This window comes from Crinia signifera, chromosome 2 (assembly GCF_055691185.1).
Source record: "Crinia signifera chromosome 2, ASM5569118v1, whole genome shotgun sequence".
Lineage (NCBI taxonomy): Eukaryota > Metazoa > Chordata > Amphibia > Anura > Myobatrachidae > Crinia > Crinia signifera.
The window spans coordinates 397,358,447-397,377,194 of record NC_139218.1 but is presented as its reverse complement, the minus strand read 5'-3'; the positions used below and the strand labels follow the sequence as shown (position 1 = coordinate 397,377,194).

At 46.9% G+C, this 18,748-nt stretch overlaps 1 protein-coding gene across 2 annotated transcripts in view; it reads right to left on the bottom strand.

Annotated features, from left to right (window-relative positions):
- The window catches only part of SLCO2B1 (solute carrier organic anion transporter family member 2B1), a 95,693-nt gene that overhangs the window by 35,892 nt on the left and 41,053 nt on the right, over positions 1–18,748 (bottom strand). For both annotated transcript variants that reach the window (XM_083170522.1, XM_083170523.1), the window contains exons 6-7: positions 15,589–15,687; positions 14,028–14,158 (exon numbers count right to left, since the gene is read on the bottom strand). In XM_083170522.1, coding sequence (XP_083026648.1) covers positions 14,028–14,158; positions 15,589–15,687 — 230 coding nt within the window. The remainder of the gene's footprint in view (positions 1–14,027; positions 14,159–15,588; positions 15,688–18,748) is intronic.

The following is an 18,748-nucleotide window of genomic DNA, read 5'->3' as shown; positions in this document are numbered from 1 at the left end:
ATTTTGCAAACTACACCCCTCAGGGAATTCATCTAGGGGTATAGTGTACATTTCAAACCCCCAGGGGTTTCACCAATTTTGATACAAGTGGGCAGTGAAAATGAAAAATTACATTTTTTTACACAAAAATGCAGTTCTGGCTCAAAATTTTTCATTTTCAGAAGGAATGAAGGAGACAAAGCACCCCAAAATCTGTGCCCCAATTTCTCCCGAGTACGGCAATGCCTCATGTGTGACCAAAAAGTGGCAGGACTCAGAAGGGAAGGAGTGATATTTGGATTTTGCAGCACAAATTCTGGTGGAATGATGGTGGGTGCTATGTCGCATTAGCAAGACCCCCAAAGCACCAATACAGTGGAACCCCCCCACAAGTGACCCCATTTTGCAAACTACACCCCTCAGGGAATTCATCTAGGGGTATAGTGTACATTTCAAACCCCCAGGGGTTTCACCAATTTTGATAAAACTGGGCAGTGAACATGAAAAATTACATTTTTTTACACAAAAATGCAGTTCTGGCTCAAAATTTTTCATTTTCACAAGGAATGAAGGAGACAAAGCACCCCAAAATCTGTGCCCCAATTTCTCCCGAGTACGGCAATGCCTCACATGTGACCAAAAAATACCAGTTGGGTGCATGGCAGGACTCAGAAGGGAAGGAGTGATTTTTGGATTTTGCGGCTCAGATTCTGGTGGAATGAATGGTGGGTGCTATGTGGCATTAGCAAGACCCCCGAAGCACGGTGAAATTATGAACCTAATATTCCATAGATGTGTGGTATATTTTAAAACACTCCTTTATACATAGGCCGGGTTTGTCGGGGCAAGTGTCACACTGGAAAATAGTTTGCTTTCTTATTCCCTTTTTATAGCAAACTTTGCACCTTTTTTGTGTCCTGCCCTTTTTTCCAGTGGAGGGGATTTCATCAGGAAAATGCTGCCCTGGTACAATACGGGGGCCAGTACTAGAAGTACTGGGGCCCTCTGCCTGCTGGTTCCCAAATATTAGGCCCTTTATGACTTCCTCTTGAAAGTGCATAAATGTCCCCCTCTGGCCGGTAGAACGGAATAGCACGTAAGCGTTATACAGTGCCATCTGGATGATATACACGGCCACCTTCTTGTACCAGATTTTTGTTTTCCGCAGGGCACTGTACGGCTTCAGTACCTGATCTGAAAGATCCACTCCGCCCATGTACCTATTGTAATCCAGGATACAATTAGGTTTTGAGGTGTGGGTACTGGTACCTCGTACAGGGACGGAGGTGGTACTGTCTCCGTGAATTGTTGTCAGTATAAGGACATCCCTCTTGTCCTTATATTTGACCAACAACATATTTTCGTTGCATATTCCCCTGCTTTCACCCCTTCTCATTACTTGGGCAATGTGCGTTTTTGGGAGGCCTCTTTGGTTCTTGCGCACAGTACCGCAAGCTGCTGTACCTCTTGAACCAAGGGCCTTAAACAGGGGGATGCTAGTGTAAAAGTTATCCACATAGAGGTGATAACCTTTATCCAGGAAGGGGTGCACTAAATCCCAGACAATTTTCCCACTAACACCTACGAGGGAGGTGGGGCATTCTGGCGGTTCAATTCTTGAATCCTTCCCTTCATAAACCCTAAACCTGTGGGTGTACCCTGAGGTGCTTTCACACAGTTTATACATTTTTATGCCATACCTTGCCCTCTTACTGGGAAGGTACTGGCGGAATTTAACCCTTCCTTTAAAATGTATAAGGGACTCGTCGATACAAATAAATTTTTCAGGGATGTACACCTCTTCAAATTTGGCACTGAAATGATCAATGACCGGCCTGACTTTGAATAGCCGGTCAAAGGTGGGATCATCTCTGGGTGGGCACTGTGCATTATCGGTGTAATGTATAAATTTAAGAATTGTCTCAAAACGAGTCCGGGTCATGGCCATACGGTAAAATGGAGTACTGTACAGAACATCTGTACTCCAATATTGCCTAATTTCTGGCTTTTTTACTATGCCCATATGAAACACCAGACCCCAAAACGTCATCATCTCTACTGCATCTACAGGGGTCCACCTAGCAAATGATGACGTGGGGTTTTGAGCAATAAACTGCTGGGCATATAAATTAGTTTGGTCCACCATTAAATTTACAAAATCATCAGAGAAAAATAATTTGAAAAAGTCAATTTCTCTGAGACCTGTGGAATCAAATTGGATTCCTGGCATGGCCAAAAACTCAGGAACCTGGGGCTCAAAATTGTCTGGTGGTGGGGTCCATACGAGATCAATTGTTGGGGGGGGGGTCTCAGCTGCTCTACGGGGGCGTCTTTGAGGGGGTCCCTCATCATCAGAGGAGGAAGAGGAGCTTAAGGCGAATCCTTCAAATTCCCCGCTTGCATCACTGGCTGTGTCAGAGTCAGAAGCAAGCAGGGCATATGCCTCCTCCGCTGAATACATTCTTCTGGATGACTGTGATGACATTTGGGAGGACATTTGGGAGGACATTTGGGATGCCATTTTTATTTTTGTGTTACTGGTAGTGAAATGTTTCAACACGTGTATAGTGTAGGGGGGGGTACAAACTTTATTTCAACCCGGGGGATATGTAGTGTGTATGTAGTGCAGAAAAAAAAAAAATACTTTATACCAATAAAAAAAAAAAAAAATGAAGGGGTTAAAAATAAAAAATTGAAGGGGTTAAAAAAAAAAAAAAAAAAAGGTCCTGCGCCAAAAATTGAGCACAGATGTTGGTCAGTAACGTCTGTCACTGAACAGCGCTCAAAGGCAACAGGAATTTGAGCAAAAAAAAAAAAAAAATAGATCAACCCTGTGCCGAAAAAGCTGATCAGTGATGTACGTCACTGATCAGCGCACAGTGGCCACAGGACACCCACAAAATCACAGTGTGTGTAAAAAAAAAATTAAAAAAAGACCCCACAGCACTCACAAAAAAAAAAAAAGGTGATCAGTGATGCGACACTGATTACCAGTGAGGTGCAGCAGGTGCACAACCTTTGGTGCAACTGACAGGTATATATATAAAAAAAAAAAAACCTCTGCACCCCCAAAAAAGTTGCTGATCACCTCAGATATAGTGATCAGCACAAAAGGCGGGGGCAGCAGACACAAAATTTAGCACTCTCTGTCACTCTCTATCACTCTCTGTCACTATCTCTCACTATCTATCACTCTAGGACACTAAAAAACCTGCACCCCCAAAAAGGGGGGGTAGCAGACACAAAATATACACTCTCTATCACTCTCTGTCACTATCTCTCTCTATCTCTCTCTATCTCTCACTATCTATCACTATCTATCACTATCTAGCACTATCTATCACTATCTATCACTCTATGACACTACAGCAGCAGCACTGACAGGTATATCTATATATAAAAAAAAACCTGCGCCCCCAAAAAGTTGCTGATCAGTTAATTTATACTGATCAGCACAAAAGGAGGGGGCAGCAGTCAGTTATATAAAAAATATATAGCACAATCTGTCACTATCTCTCTCTATCTCTCTCTCTCTATCTCTCTCTATCTCTCTATAACTATCACACTGCAGCAGCACAAAATATAGCACTCTGTCACTAGGCCTCTCTATCTATCTCTCTCTCTCTATCTCTCTCTATCTCTCTATCTCTCTCTCTCTATTTATAACTATATCACACTGCAGCAGCACAAAATATAGCACTCTCTGACACTATCTCTCTCTCTATCTCTCTCTATCTCTCTCTATCTCTCTATCTCTCTCTATCTATCTCTCTATCTAGCTATTACACTGCAGCAGCACAATTTCACAGCACAGGAAGGCACAAGTAGCAACAGGATCCAGGAAGCATCCAGCACACTACTAGGCACAGATCAAGCAGTGATCAAGCAGCGATGAAGCAGTGATCAGGTAAGTATGGAGCAAGGTTCTGGTCAGTATATGGCGGCAGGTGGCACGGTGACCGCACTGCACGCTATTCCAGACCGGAATGGCGTCTGCAGTGCAGTCACCGTTAGTTTAAACCCCCCTCCATGGCTGTGATTGGTCCGTCGGTCCGACGAACCAATCACGGCCTTTGGGGGCGGGCGGGGTGAGGTGGGGTGACACCAGTGTCACCCTTACACCCCGCGGTGATTGGTGCTGTACTTTACAGCACCAATCACCTCCGATCCCGTGTCACCGGCGAACGTTATTCGCCGGTGACACAGGAAAACGCTGTAATTGGCTGTTCACACTGAACAGCCAATCACAGCGATCGCCGACGGGGGGGCGGCATCGCAGCCCCCCCTGGGCATGCACAGACATGTCTGCTGTCAGGGACAGCAGACATGTTGAAACTGTCACCGCGTCTATAGACGCGGTGACAGTTTAAATCCATGACGTACATTTACGCCATGTGTCGGGAAGTGCTTCCCGACCATGACGTAAATGTACGTCAAATGTCGGGAAGGGGTTAAATCCTGAGAGGAGAGGCTCCGGTGGCTCATTCCCAGTATACAAGGGGCAGTGTTAAGGAAATATGGGAATATGCCAAGGTTATCCTGCATGACTGCGCTGCGCTCCAGGGGCCAAGCCGTAAACCGTATCCATGTCATTACCTCTTACATATGATTACAAGGACGGCACGGACAGTTTCTGGGTGTTATATAAGCAGTGCGGCTGCTTTGTGATTCCGTTATTATGATGGCGTCTTAGTCCCGGCCATAGAGTGACTGCAATCCGCAGAGGAGCAGGAGGAATACTTGGCACTGGCTGCACCCCTCGGGGGCACCTGGCACAGATTTATACCTGACCCAGTATTTAGAACATGGTTCCCACCCAGGTCAGACCCGGGATAGAGCCTGTTCACACAGCGGCTCTGCAGAGGAATAACGTGGGTCGGCCCTGCTTACACTATACATGGCGGCTGATTCAGACTCGCTCCCAGCAGGTGTGAAACTGTCGCCAATGTGCATGTGCAAGGTCTAGCTGCGAGTGCCTTCTGCTAATGGCGCTCACAGCCTGAGTGACAGGCAGGGGGTGTTCCTGGGTGGACCCCAAGTGTTTTAAGGGTGAGCCCATAGAAACGGTGGGGCGGGCCCAAGAGAAAGCTGCCATACTCACACCTGCTCGGGGCAGGCGGATAACGTCAGCTCCCGCCCTGATTTCACATCGCTACAAGCAGCCGCAGAGTGACTCCTGGGTCACGCAGCGGCTGCGAGCACTGGGCAGAGGAGAATAAATCGTTCAATGGTAATAACCATCGAATGGTTATTCCTCTGACGGCTGTACTCCCATTAAATTCCTAAAGGTAGAAGAAGAAGAACACACGGAATGAGATGCCGTCTGAGTGTGATAGCTGCCAGTGCTGGATGCCGGCTGAACTAACACCTTGTTTATAGGTTCAAAACCCCTGTCAGCATCTCCAAACGTTCCTATCTGGTGGCCAGTGGCGTAACTATAGCTCTGCAGCCCCCGCGGTGGCGGTGAGACGCTGCTGAGAAGGTGTAGACGCCCGGGGTTCTGCGGGGCTATTGTTACCCACTCCTGTCTGCCCCTGCCGCCGCCGCCACTTCTGTCTGTGGGTTCCGGCTCTATCCGGCTCTGGCAGCTAACAAAAAAAAAAGACTCTCGGAAAATGGCTGCCCCCATACTGCAACCAGTTTTTGAGGATGCTAGAGGAGGCGGCTGCCTGCTCTAGCAACCTTAAAAGAGGTCTGCTGTATGGGGGCAGCCATTTTCCGTGTGTGTCTCTTTTTTGATTAGCAGCAGTAGCCACAGAGAGCCGGGACCCACAGGCAGATGCAGCAGGAGGTAACGGCCGCACGGGGGAGGGGTTTGTTAATCCTAATGCCAAAATTTGCGGCAGGGGGGTGTATAATTAATAGTTATGTATAGCCCCATACTGCTGCATGTAATATTCTACCTGCAGTTATAGAATAACAATATTATTCTTTGTGATTTATTTTTATAATAAAGGAAGTGCGGAATGTGTTTCCTCCACAGAGACCACACACACCGCAGCCACGTTGTGTAATTGTTATACATGTCTCCACGGGAGGTAAAGGGCACAACAGGAGTAAAATCATATTGTGCACCATCAGGGCTAATGCTAGGGTGTTCCGCGCCCTCCTGCAAACTATAAATGTGCACCCTTCCATACTTTGCAAAGAGACAGCGCTTGCCGAAGTCACACGCTGAAAAAAAGGGTCCACTGTACAATGCCCACAGTAGTAGTGCCTCTTATACTTGTGCCCAGTAGAAGCAATGCTGTATCTAGACATTATGGCAGGGTTGCCGACCCTCCCGAAATTTCCGGGAGTCTCCCGAAAATCGGGGCTCCCTCCCGGCCCCCCGGAAGGGTGGGCAACCCTCCCGGATTCAGGGGGGACCCCCGCTGTCCCCCGGATCGCGGCATTAAAATGCCGCAATCCCCGGGTCTCAGAGGAGGGGGCGGGGCTAAAATGACACAATCGCGTCATTTTAGCCCCGCCCCCTCCATGGAGATCACTGAATTCCTTGGTTTTACAGCATGGGGGCGGGGCTTAGTGATGTCACGATTAAGCCCCGCCCCCTGAGCGGCTACTGAATCTCTCCTCTCCGGGCTTCTCCCGGAGAGGAGAATAACAAAGTCGGCAACCCTGCATTATGGTGCCTGTACCGGAAGAGGAATTTGTGACCATCCTCCCACACACACACTTCGGAGGCTATATGGTTGATGCATAAGGCAGTGGGGTTTATTCTGGCAAATTCTTTCTTAAACGGACAAAACCATGCTGCACTGCAGGGGGCAGATGTAACATGTGCAGAGAGTTAGATTTGGGTGAGTTATTTTGTTTCTGTGCAGGGAAAATACTGACTGCATGATTTTTACACTGTAATACAGATCTCACTCAAACCCCACCCAAATCTAATTCTCTCTGCACAAGTTACATCTGCCCCACCTGCAGTGCACATGGTTTTGTCCATTTGAGAAGGATGTTGCCAGAAGGAGTGAACCAGAATGATCCCCAGTGAATTTGCAGCCTTGCGAGTCACCCAGACTCCGAATGCCTGTCCGCCCGCCCCCCTCCACCTCGCACGTTGCATACAAATGATGTGAAAGGTGCACGCATATCTAAGGTGACTCTTAGGTCACCTCAGATTTTCATGCACACTCAAGAGGAAGTGGGCGGGCAGCTGACATCCAACACTGGGCGCACACATGGTAATGCGGTCGTGACGCACGTGCGGGGGTTGGACAGCTGACATCCAACACTGGGCGCACACATGGTAATGTGGTCGTGGCGCACGTGCGGGGGTTGGACAGCTGACATAACCGGATGTCAGCGTCCCGCCCAATTCCCTGGAATTCTACACGCATATGTACGAGTGGTCTGGACCACCCTTACATACTGTATGGGGTGCCTTCACCATTATTCGACGACCTTTGAAAGATGGGGGAGGTTCCCACTGGCATGTGAATGGATGTTCCTGTAAAACATCCAATTGCAAGCCTTGCGAACACATCTCACGTGCAAATGGATGGTGCTGACTAACCATTCACAAGGCGGGACTAGGGTGACTCGCAATGATGCAAATTCTGAGCAACCAGAATAAGGACCTTAGTGCGCGCCGAAGACGTGCATGAAAAAATGTACACAGTAATTCACGTTACACATTATGCCACACATCCTAATGCCTATAACGCATTATTCCACATGTTACAATGCCCATTACATATTATACCACACGCCACAATGCCTATTACATATTATGCCACACACCGTATTGCCTATGACATATTGTGCCACATACCCCTTAATAACTATAACCTATTATGCCACATGCCATCTCTCACTCAGGTCTCGGAGACTGGTGCGGTGTAATTGAGGTAGCCAATCCAAGCAGCAGACACTGGGGGTCTGGTGCTGGGATCAAGGTATCCAGCAGAGTGGAGCTACGGGGGATAGCCGTGGATGGGGAATTCCTCTCGGGCTTGGCATCCCCCCCCCCCCCCCCACTTACTGCTTTGTGAGGGCTCTGACTCCTGAGTACTCCCAAGTGATGAGCAGGATAGGAGACTGTGTAACCGAATATAATTACTGCAGTTACAGCGGAATAACTTCAGATAATCGACCATTATTGGTCTTATCCCCATTCTGTATATGTGATTTTAAGGAATTTTATTTACTATCAGACGTCCTGACAGGTTAATCCCATTTTTCACAATTTGGACAGAGAGGCAGAGGGTCTGCTGGCTCAGCAATACTTACTGCATTGCATTTAGCAAAACAACAAACCACAAGTTCTGTCCCTGTCACATGCCGTATACTGTGATGCAATGTGGCAGACATAACAAGTTATATATACACTACACAGACCGCACTCACACATCACCCACGTGAGCGCGGCCTGCACACATTGCCGATATACAAATCAGACGATCTCATGTTCCCTTCCAGCGAAATCCATCCGCGTTACAGCGGCGTGGTAATGCAATATCCCCAGCTGTGCTTGCCGCCACCTTCCCACTTCAGAGGCCAGCAAAATCAGGAAATCACTAGCTGCTGGATGCGGTGTATAAGGAGTCGCATCTATAATACAGTCCAGTACCGTACAGTATATATTACACAGGCAATAATTCATCATTTAACACCAGTGGGAAGGCAATGCTGGAACATTTTATGTCTCATGTAGCGTATACACACAGGGGCCTTATTCAGTTCCCGTCATAGAATAGCCAAAATCGCTATTAGGCTATTTATACTAATCTACACATGCGGAGAATAGTCAGTAAGTGGGCGCAGTGACAGGAGAATAGTCAGTAAGTGGGCGCTGTGACAGGGAAATAGTCAGTAAGTGGGCGCTGTGACAGGAGAATAGTCAGTAAGTGGGCGCTGTGACAGGAGAATAGTCAGTAAGTGGGCGCTGTGACTGGAGAATAGTCAGTAAGTGGGCGCTGTGACAGGAGAATAGTCAGTAAGTGGGCGTGTGACAGGAGAATAGTCAGTAAGTGGGTGCTGTGACAGGGGAATAGTCAGTAAGTGGGCGCTGTGACAGGGGAATAGTCAGTAAGTGGGCGCTGTGACAGGAGAATAGTCAGTAAGTGGGCGCTGTGACAGGAGAATAGTCAGTAAGTGGGCGCTGTGACAGGAGAATAGTCAGTAAGTGGGCGCTGTGACAGGGAAATAGTCAGTAAGTGGGCGCTGTGACAGGAGAATAGTCAGTAAGTGGGCGCTGTGACAGGGAAATAGTCAGTAAGTGGGCGCTGTGACAGGAGAATAGTCAGTAACTGGGCGCTGTGACAGGAGAATAGTCAGTAAGTGGGCGCTGTGACAGGAGAATAGTCAGTAAGTGGGCGCTGTGACAGGGAAATAGTCAGTAAGTGGGCGCTGTGACAGGAGAATAGTCAGTAAGTGGGCGCTGTGACAGGAGAATAGTCAGTAACTGGGCGCTGTGACAGGAGAATAGTCAGTAAGTGGGCGCTGTGACAGGAGAATAGTCAGTAAGTGGGCGCTGTGACAGGGAAATAGTCAGTAAGTGGGCGCTGTGACAGGGAAATAGTCAGTAAGTGGGCGCTGTGACAGGAGAATAGTCAGTAAGTGGGCGCTGTGACAGGAGAATAGTCAGTAAGTGGGCGCTGTGACTGGAGAATAGTCAGTAAGTGGGCGCTGTGACAGGAGAATAGTCAGTAAGTGGGCGTGTGACAGGAGAATAGTCAGTAAGTGGGTGCTGTGACAGGGGAATAGTCAGTAAGTGGGCGCTGTGACAGGGGAATAGTCAGTAAGTGGGCGCTGTGACAGGAGAATAGTCAGTAAGTGGGCGCTGTGACAGGAGAATAGTCAGTAACTGGGCGCTGTGACAGGAGAATAGTCAGTAAGTGGGCGCTGTGACAGGAGAATAGTCAGTAAGTGGGCGCTGTGACAGGGAAATAGTCAGTAAGTGGGCGCTGTGACAGGAGAATAGTCAGTAAGTGGGCGCTGTGACAGGAGAATAGTCAGTAACTGGGCGCTGTGAGAGGAGAATAGTCAGTAAGTGGGCGCTGTGACAGGAGAATAGTCAGTAAGTGGGCGCTGTGACAGGGGAATAGTCAGTAAGTGGGTGCTGTGACAGGAGAATAGTCAGTAAGTGGGCGCTGTGACAGGAGAATAGTCAGTAAGTGGGCGCTGTGACTGGAGAATAGTCAGTAAGTGGGCGCTGTGACAGGAGAATAGTCAGTAAGTGGGCGCTGTGACAGGAGAATAGTCAGTAAGTGGGCGCTGTGACAGGGGAATAGTCAGTAAGTGGGCGCTGTGACAGGAGAATAGTCAGTAAGTGGGCGCTGTGACAGGAGAATAGTCAGTAAATGGGCGCTGTGACAGGAGAATAGTCAGTAGGTGGGCGCTGTGACAGGGAAATAGTCATTAATTGGGCGCTGTGACAGGAGAATAGTCAGTAATTGGGCGCTGTGACAGGAGAATAGTCAGTAATTGGGCGCTGTGACAGGAGAATAGTCAGTAATTGGGCGCTGTGTTAGGAGAATAGTCAGTAAGTGTGCGCTGTGACAGGGGAATAGTCAGTAAGTGGGCGCTGTGACAGGAGAATAGTCAGTTTGTGTGCGCTGTGACAGGAGAATAGTCAGTAAGTGTGCACTGTGACAGGGGAATAGTCAGTAAATGGGCTCTGTGACAGGAGTATTGTCAGTAAGTGTGCGCTGTGACAGTTGACTAGTCAGTAATTGGGCGCTGCGGCAGGGGAATACATAGAAACATAGAAACATAGAATGTGACGGCAGATAAGAACCACTTGGCCCATCTAGTCTGCCCCTTTTTTAAACATGTTACCTCAAACCATATTTGATCCTTATTTTTTTGTAAGGATATCAATATGCCTATCCCAAGCATGTTTAAATTGTACTACTGTATTTGCCTCTACCACCTCTGATGGGAGGCTATTCCACTTATCTACTACTCTTTCTGTGAAGTAATTCTTCCTCAAATTTCCCCTGAATTTTCCTCCCTCTAGTTTCAGTGCATGTCCTCGTGTTCTGCTGCTCCTCTTCCTGTGAAGAATGTCTCCCACCTGTACCTTGTTAAAACCCTTGACATATTTGAAAGTTTCTATCATGTCCCCCCTTTCCCTTCTCTGCTCTAAAGTATACGTATTAAGATCTTTTAGTCTTTCCTGGTACGTTTTGTGATGTAGGCCATGCACCATTTTAGTTGCCCTTTTTTGTACAGTCTCTAATGTATTTATATCCTTCTGGAGATATGGCCTCCAGAACTGAACACAATACTCTAGATGAGGTCGTACCAATGACCTATACAGTGGCATTATTACTTCTTTCTTTCTACTGCTGATACCTCTCCCTATGCAACCAAGCATCTGACTTGCCTTCTTCATTGCTTTGTTACATTGCCTACCTGCCTTTAAGTCCCCTGAAATAGTGACACCTAGATCCCTCTCTTCCTCAGTAGTTTCCATTATAGTGCCATTTATACTATATTTAGTCTTTGGATTTTTGCAACCCAAGTGCATGATTTTGGATTTTTTGGCATTAAACTGTAGTTGCCATGCTCTTGACCATTCCTCTAATCTACCTAGATCATCAATCATTTGTTTTACCCCTCCTGGTGTGTCTACCCTGTTGCATACCTTTGTGTCATCTGCAAAAAGGCACATTTTACCCTCAATTCCATTTGCAATATCACCAATAAAGATATTAAAAAGCACTGGTCCAAGTACAGATCCCTGGGGTACTCCACTTGTAACCTTTCCCTCCTCTGACTGTACTCCGTTTACTACAACTCTCTGTTTTCTGTCCTGCAACCACGCTCTTATCCATTCAACTATCTTAGAATCCAATCCCAAACTTTCAAGTTTATTTAACAGTCTGCGATGTGGGACAGTGTCAAAAGCCTTACTAAAGTCTAGATAAGCTACATCTACAGCCCCACCTTGATCTATTACTTAATGTATATTATAGTACTCCAAGCCCCACATATGACATTAATCAATGCAACTGCCCAACTATAGGGGGTATTTAATGTGTGCTAAGATTTCCGATTGGCGGAAATATTGGCACACACCTATTCAATGCGTAGAAAAACTATTGTGAATTTAGCGTCCGAATTTAGCAGCCGTTTTCACCTATGCAGATTCGACTTTTTCAAAAGCTGAATCTGCACTAGCAAAAATGGACACCGAATTAGGGGGTAGTTTCTCTGATCCTTGGCGATCTGACCGTCGGAAAATTTCCAGTTATCAGATAGACTGAATAGGTGCATGTAAATTTGATCGATTATCGAATAGTCAGTAAGTGTGCGCTGTGACAGGAGAATAGTCAGTAAGTGGGCGCTGTGACAGGAGAATAGTCAGTAAGTGGGCGCTGTGACAGGGGAATAGTCAGTAAGTGTGCGCTGTGACAGGGGAATAGTCTGTAATTGGGCGCTGCGGTAGGGGAATAGTCAGTAAGTGTGCGCTGTGACAGGAGAATAGTCAGTAAGTGGGCGCTGTGACAGGAGAATAGTCAGTAAGTGGGCGCTGTGACAGGAGAATAGTCAGTAAGTGGGCACTGCGACAGGGAAATAGTCAGTAATTGGGCGCTGCGGCAGGGGAATAGTCAGTAAGTGTGCGCTGTGACAGGAGAATAGTCAGTAACTGGGCACTGTGACAGGAGAATAGTCAGTAAGTGGGCGCTGTGACAGGGGAATAGTCAGTAATTGGGCGCTGCGGCAGGGGAATAGTCAGTAAGTGTGCGCTGTGACAGGAGAATAGTCAGTAAGTGGGTGCTGCGACAGGAGAATAGTCAGTAAGTGTGCGCTGTGACAGGAGAATAGTCAGTAAGTGTGCGCTGTGACAGGAGAATAGTCAGTAAGTGGGCGCTGTGACAGGAGAATAGTCAGTTTGTGTGCGCTGTGACAGGAGAATAGTCAGTAAGTGGGCGCTGTGACAGGAGAATAGTCAGTAAGTGGGCGCTGTGACAGGGGAATAGTTAGTAAGTGTGCGCTGTGACAGGAGAATAGTCAGTAAGTGGGCGCTGTGACAGGAGAATAGTCAGTAAGTGGGCGCTGTGACAGGGGAATAGTCAGTAAGTGTGCGCTGTGACAGGGGAATAGTCTGTAATTGGGCGCTGCGGCAGGGGAATAGTCAGTAAGTGTGCGCTGTGACAGGAGAATAGTCAGTAAGTGGGCACTGCGACAGGGAAATAGTCAGTAATTGGGCGCTGCGGCAGGGGAATAGTCAGTAAGTGTGCGCTGTGACAGGAGAATAGTCAGTAACTGGGCACTGTGACAGGAGAATAGTCAGTAAGTGGGCGCTGTGACTGGAGAATAGTCAGTAAGTGGGCGCTGTGACAGGAGAATAGTCAGTAAGTGTGCGCTGTGACAGGAGAATAGTCAGTAAGTGGGTGCTGCGACAGGAGAATAGTCAGTAAGTGGGCGCTGTGACAGGAGAATAGTCAGTAAGTGTGCGCTGTGACAGGGGAATAGTCAGTAAGTGTGCGCTGTGACAGGAGAATAGTCAGTAAGTGGGTGCTGCGACAGGAGAATAGTCAGTAAGTGGGCGCTGTGACAGGAGAATAGTCAGTAAGTGGGCTCTCTGACAGGAGAATAGTCAGTAAGTGTGCGCTGTGACAGGAGAATAGTCAGTAAGTGTGCGCTGTGACAGGAGAATAGTCAGTAAATGAGCGCTGTGACAGGAGTATCGTCAGTAAGTGTGCACTGTGACAGGGGAATAGTCAGTAAGTGGGCGCTGTGACAGGAGAATAGTCAGTAAGTGGGTGCTGCGACAGGAGAATAGTCAGTAAGTGGGCGCTGTGACAGGAGAATAGTCAGTAAGTGGGCTCTCTGACAGGAGAATAGTCAGTAAGTGTGCGCTGTGACAGGAGAATAGTCAGTAAATGAGCGCTGTGACAGGAGTATCGTCAGTAAGTGTGCACTGTGACAGTGGAATAGTCAGTAAGTGGGTGCTGTGACAGGGGAATAGTCAGTAAGTGGTCGCTGTGACAGGGGAATAGTCAGTAAGTGTGCGCTGTGACAGGAGAATAGTCAGTAAGTGTGCGCTGTGACAAGAGTATCGTCAGTAAGTGTGTGCTGCGACAGGGGCTTACCTCTTTCGTCATTTCTTTTGGGAAGAAGAAGTACGGTATGGAGGCCAAAGCAACAATGCAAGCGGCTAGAATAAAGCCCAGCCACCATGCGCCGATCCATCGCGGGTCGCTTGGCGTCAGAACGATTTCACCTGTCAATAGATAATAGATTATAATCACCTTCAGACTATAATCCATAGATGGCCCCTGGGAGAATCCCGGGGCCCTCGTCTGTCATCTTCACCAAATATTATTTAAAATAGAGGTAAAGGTGCCCAAACATCAGTGGGCGCAAATCTCCACTGGCAGGATGTGCTGACCAGCAGGCGTCGATGATCGCCAATCGGCCAGGGGATTGGGGATATACATCATGTTTAAAATGGCAGATTCCAGGATCCCCTCAGGATCAGAGGATTGGGAATTTTAAACATAATAACCCCGATCCTCTGATGCCACCGGTAGGGTATTGGCAGATTGTCCCAATACATCATAGACGTATGGGCCCATGACCTCACAATAAATCTGTTATGTATATATTTAATTGTTGATTTCATTGACCCAGACTTATAGAATTATTTATATACTTAAATCTATATTTTATTATCTTCCATACAGTATATAATTAAGTGCGTTATTGGGAACGGATCTCTGACGCTGAGTTACGGCAGATCACGACAGACATGATATTGCTTTTATTGGACGGCTCTTCAACGCTTTCTAAAAAAGTTATATTAAAAAAACTACTTCTAGCTTACACCCAGTACCGGAGAGATGCACTGTAGTGGCTGAGAGATGCCAGTAAGACAATAAAACCCAATTTACTACATCGGAGACCCCCCCCGTGCTTTCTTAAGCTTAGCCACTGTACTGTAATTTACATATGTCCAAATAGTTTCTACCTGTCTGCTACCAGCCCTGACCCGACATTGTCTAATCACATCTGTCCTCCTGGGGCCAATCCTGGGAAAGTCTTCTCTAATAACTACTAGTCTGGTTGTAATCCTGATCCCGAATTCTCGAATCATTTCTGCTTGTCTGCTACCAGCCCTGACCCGACATTGTCTAATCACATCTGTCCTCCTGGGGCCAATCCTGGGAAAGTCTTCTCTAATAAACTACTAGTCTGGTTGTAATCCTGATCCCGAATTCTCTAATCATTTCTGCTTGTTGGCCGCCAGCCCTGACCCAGCCTTCTCCAATACTTGCTGTGTGCCACCAGCCCTGTCCTGGTATTCCAAAATTTACATACCAGTATGCAGTGTTCCTAAATTTACCAGCCACAATATCGCTGTTGAATCGATTGATGTGGGTGGATCCCCCTAGGCTGCAAATGGATGTCACCGTGGGAATTGCCCACAGTGGATTTATCGCCACATTGCAGACTTAAGGACGTGCACACAATGGCGGTAACATATACCGCCGCGGACAGCTTGCTGAGACGGTAACAGACGCACTGCAGAGGCGTTCGCCTCACTGCACAGCACTGTATCAGGTTAGCATTCATTTCGGAATACCACGACTTTCTAGTTGGCCGAGGGGAAATCTCTATAAAATCTCAGCCTAATTTTGCAATTAAACTCACTGGCTGGTATCTTGTCAACGTCGACGAAGTAGCGTAACATGGCCGACATGAGCATGAAGGCGAGTCCCGGGCCCAGTATGGTCACCGCGAACAGAAAGCCTGTAAGATAAAAGGGAAATTGCTTACAGAAACCGCAAATCATTGACAAAATATTCCTGTAAAACCAGTAGCGCTCAGACTGATCCACAAACCCACATTCTATCCAGGAATGTATGCATAAGGGCGAAAAATGAAAGGAAAAGTTTATATGAATCTACTCCCATGAACGGGATTATAATGATTATTACTGGTTATCCAATCAGATGCATTCTGTATGTTCATTTTTCAAACTGCGCTAGAACACACATGTACTAACATTTAAATAGATCGATTTCTGTACCCAATTAAATTCAACTAACAACTATCTATGGTAAAGATACCCCCAAGGAACCATAGTTTAACCATTTTTATAATAGTCTTGGGTGGTCTGTCCTGTCTGTGTTGTGCGCCGTGGGAGTTGTGGGGTGCACGTGCAGCGTGAGGGGTGTGGTGATCACGTGCAGCCCTCACCCCATGGAGACAGGACAAGTTTGCTGACAAAGGCGGAGAGCAGAACCCCTTCGGCGGCACAGAGTAAGTATACAACCACGGGTAAGTTCTGACGAGCAGGGCCCTCTCTCCTCCTGGTCTTGTCTTAGAATATATATATCTCTGCCACCCTGATAACTGCGTCAGTGTCCTGTCCCCAGATGTAACTGTCTTTATTTACCATGTACTTGTCCTAAACTGCCTTGTACTGTGATTCATTATACTGTATTATTGTTTTGTTTTTGCTCATTTATGTATTGTTAGGCGTCGCAGAACCTTTGTGCCACATTTAAATAAATCATAATAATGATAGGGTCCGGGGCACATGCCAGCTCCAAAGTACTAGTATACATAACTGGACAGGACCAATACAGTTCATTCTGATGAACAATAATCCCTATGCAAGCATGGATCCTGCACAGTATCATATTCCCTGTGATATTGGGATGTTTGTGTCCTCTGTGGTAGTGAGCAATATCACATTGTAGCAATCAATCACAGGAAAAGAACCCAAATTACAGGTGAATGACAACCGGTCCGACGTGATTCGCGGTCCCGTGCGCATCGCTCCGGACCCTCTGAGTCGCACTGGCTGCAGATGCAATCTCTTGGATCGATTTTGAGCCGGGCAGGTTTGGCTGGGATCGCATGCGTTAAATCGCAATTTATCCTAACACAATGTTAATACAGCATCTAATGAATTTAGGAATTCCCTTTCCTCAGACATCTGAATTTGTTATCTGACTATATTCGTTTAATGAACTGATCTGTCTAATGATGAGACTCGATATTAATTGACATTCTGCACAATGCGTCTTGTTATCTGGGGATTACATTCATTAATAAAAAGATATTCAAGAAAATGTAAATTATGGGCAAATATTTGATCCGACAGATTAGGGAATCTCGGCCCCGCATCACGTTGTCGTCCCCACAGACAGATTTCATCTGAATAAATATAACCAGTATCCGCTTCTCTCTTGTTATTCCAATACACTGTGATCAGATGCAGTCTATCTCCTATTCAAGCCTCCCACACTCACTTTCACAGAGCCCTCACTCCTCTCCCACTTACATCTCTGACCTTCTCTCCCTTTACACTCCCACCTGTCCTCCTTTCCTATGCTGCTTCCTACCTCTGGAACTCTCTACCTCTCCCCATCAACACCTCCACCTCTGCAAAACTATATGTGACATCTATTTCTGCCTGCCCCTCCCCATTAGAATGTAACAGGGCAGTGGACTCCGATCACCCCACAAATGGTCACGAGGAAGCTTCTTATTATGGAAATTGTCTACCACTTGAAGGGCAAGGACATCTGAACACTTCACCCAACATCTCTCCTCAGGAATAAAACCCTTCCAATACACCAAATTCTGAGCAGTGTGATATAGTCAGGGCTATTTTTCAGCAGGCTCCAGCAGGAACGGTGGCCCTTATTCTAGTTCACTCTTTCTGACAAAATATTTCTTAGATGGACAAAACCATGTGCACTGCAGGTGAGGCAGGTGTTACTTGTGCAGAGATAATTAGATTTGGGTGGGGTTTTACACCTGCCTCACCTGCAGTGCACATGGTTGTGTCCATCTAAGAAATATTTTGTCAGAAAGAGAGTACTAGAATAAGGGCCTCAGTTTCTGCTGGAGCCTGCTGAAAAATAGCCCTGGATATAGTCACTGGTAAAGTTATTAAAAGGAAATATTTTTGTCCCAGAACTCATAAACGATATAAACCTGAGAAAATGTCTGTGTCTTCAAAGCAGTCTTGATTACATTGTCGGCTTTTGGTAAAAGCCGGATTGGGGTCCTGGGGTTGGATGGCTAAAGAGAGAGAGTGTGGATACAAGGCCCAGTTCCGGTCTTTCGCATATCAGCCTGAGAACAGGCTAATTATGCTTACACCTGCAGAGGCAGATTTAAGCTGTCTGAGAACTTAGCTCAGTGCACACCTCCCAACTTTTCCATGGTGAAAAGAGGGACACTTGCGCGGCATCGCCCGAAAAGGGGGCGTGGTATATGCAAATTAGGGTGTGGCGTATGCAAATGATGGCCACACACCCATTTTCGTCCACAGCGCCTCTGAATAGACCCTGTGCGCATCGTCTATTCTGTCAAATTGGGGGGGACTCAAGAGAGCTGTGGAAGACACTAAGGATCTGGAATGTTGGGGGGAGTTTCCATCTGAATGCCATGGGATTGATAAATGTAAGAATTTGGAATAGCCAAAGGAATTTAGGAGCCAGTTTCAAAGTCATCACCTTTAACCACTGGTGTTTACTTGAAAGCCAAACCCTGTCTCCTGGCTTCAATAAGGAGCTTCCCTTCTTCTGACAGGGCACTTTTAATGAGATGAGGCCTTCTGTAAAGTTCTTTTGACCTTATTTCAGATTTCAGCAAAATGTCTCAGTGTCATAAACCGTTGGAAGAGCAACTGACTGGTAGCAATTCTGGGATTGAGGATGGAAATCATTTTGGGTGTAGAAGGGAGAATAGCTTAAAGCCTCTTAGAAGAGGTTTTCAAGGTCAAACTCAGCCCACAGCAAGAGTGCAGCCTAAATATCCCGATTGGCTGAGACATAGATCATCATCAATT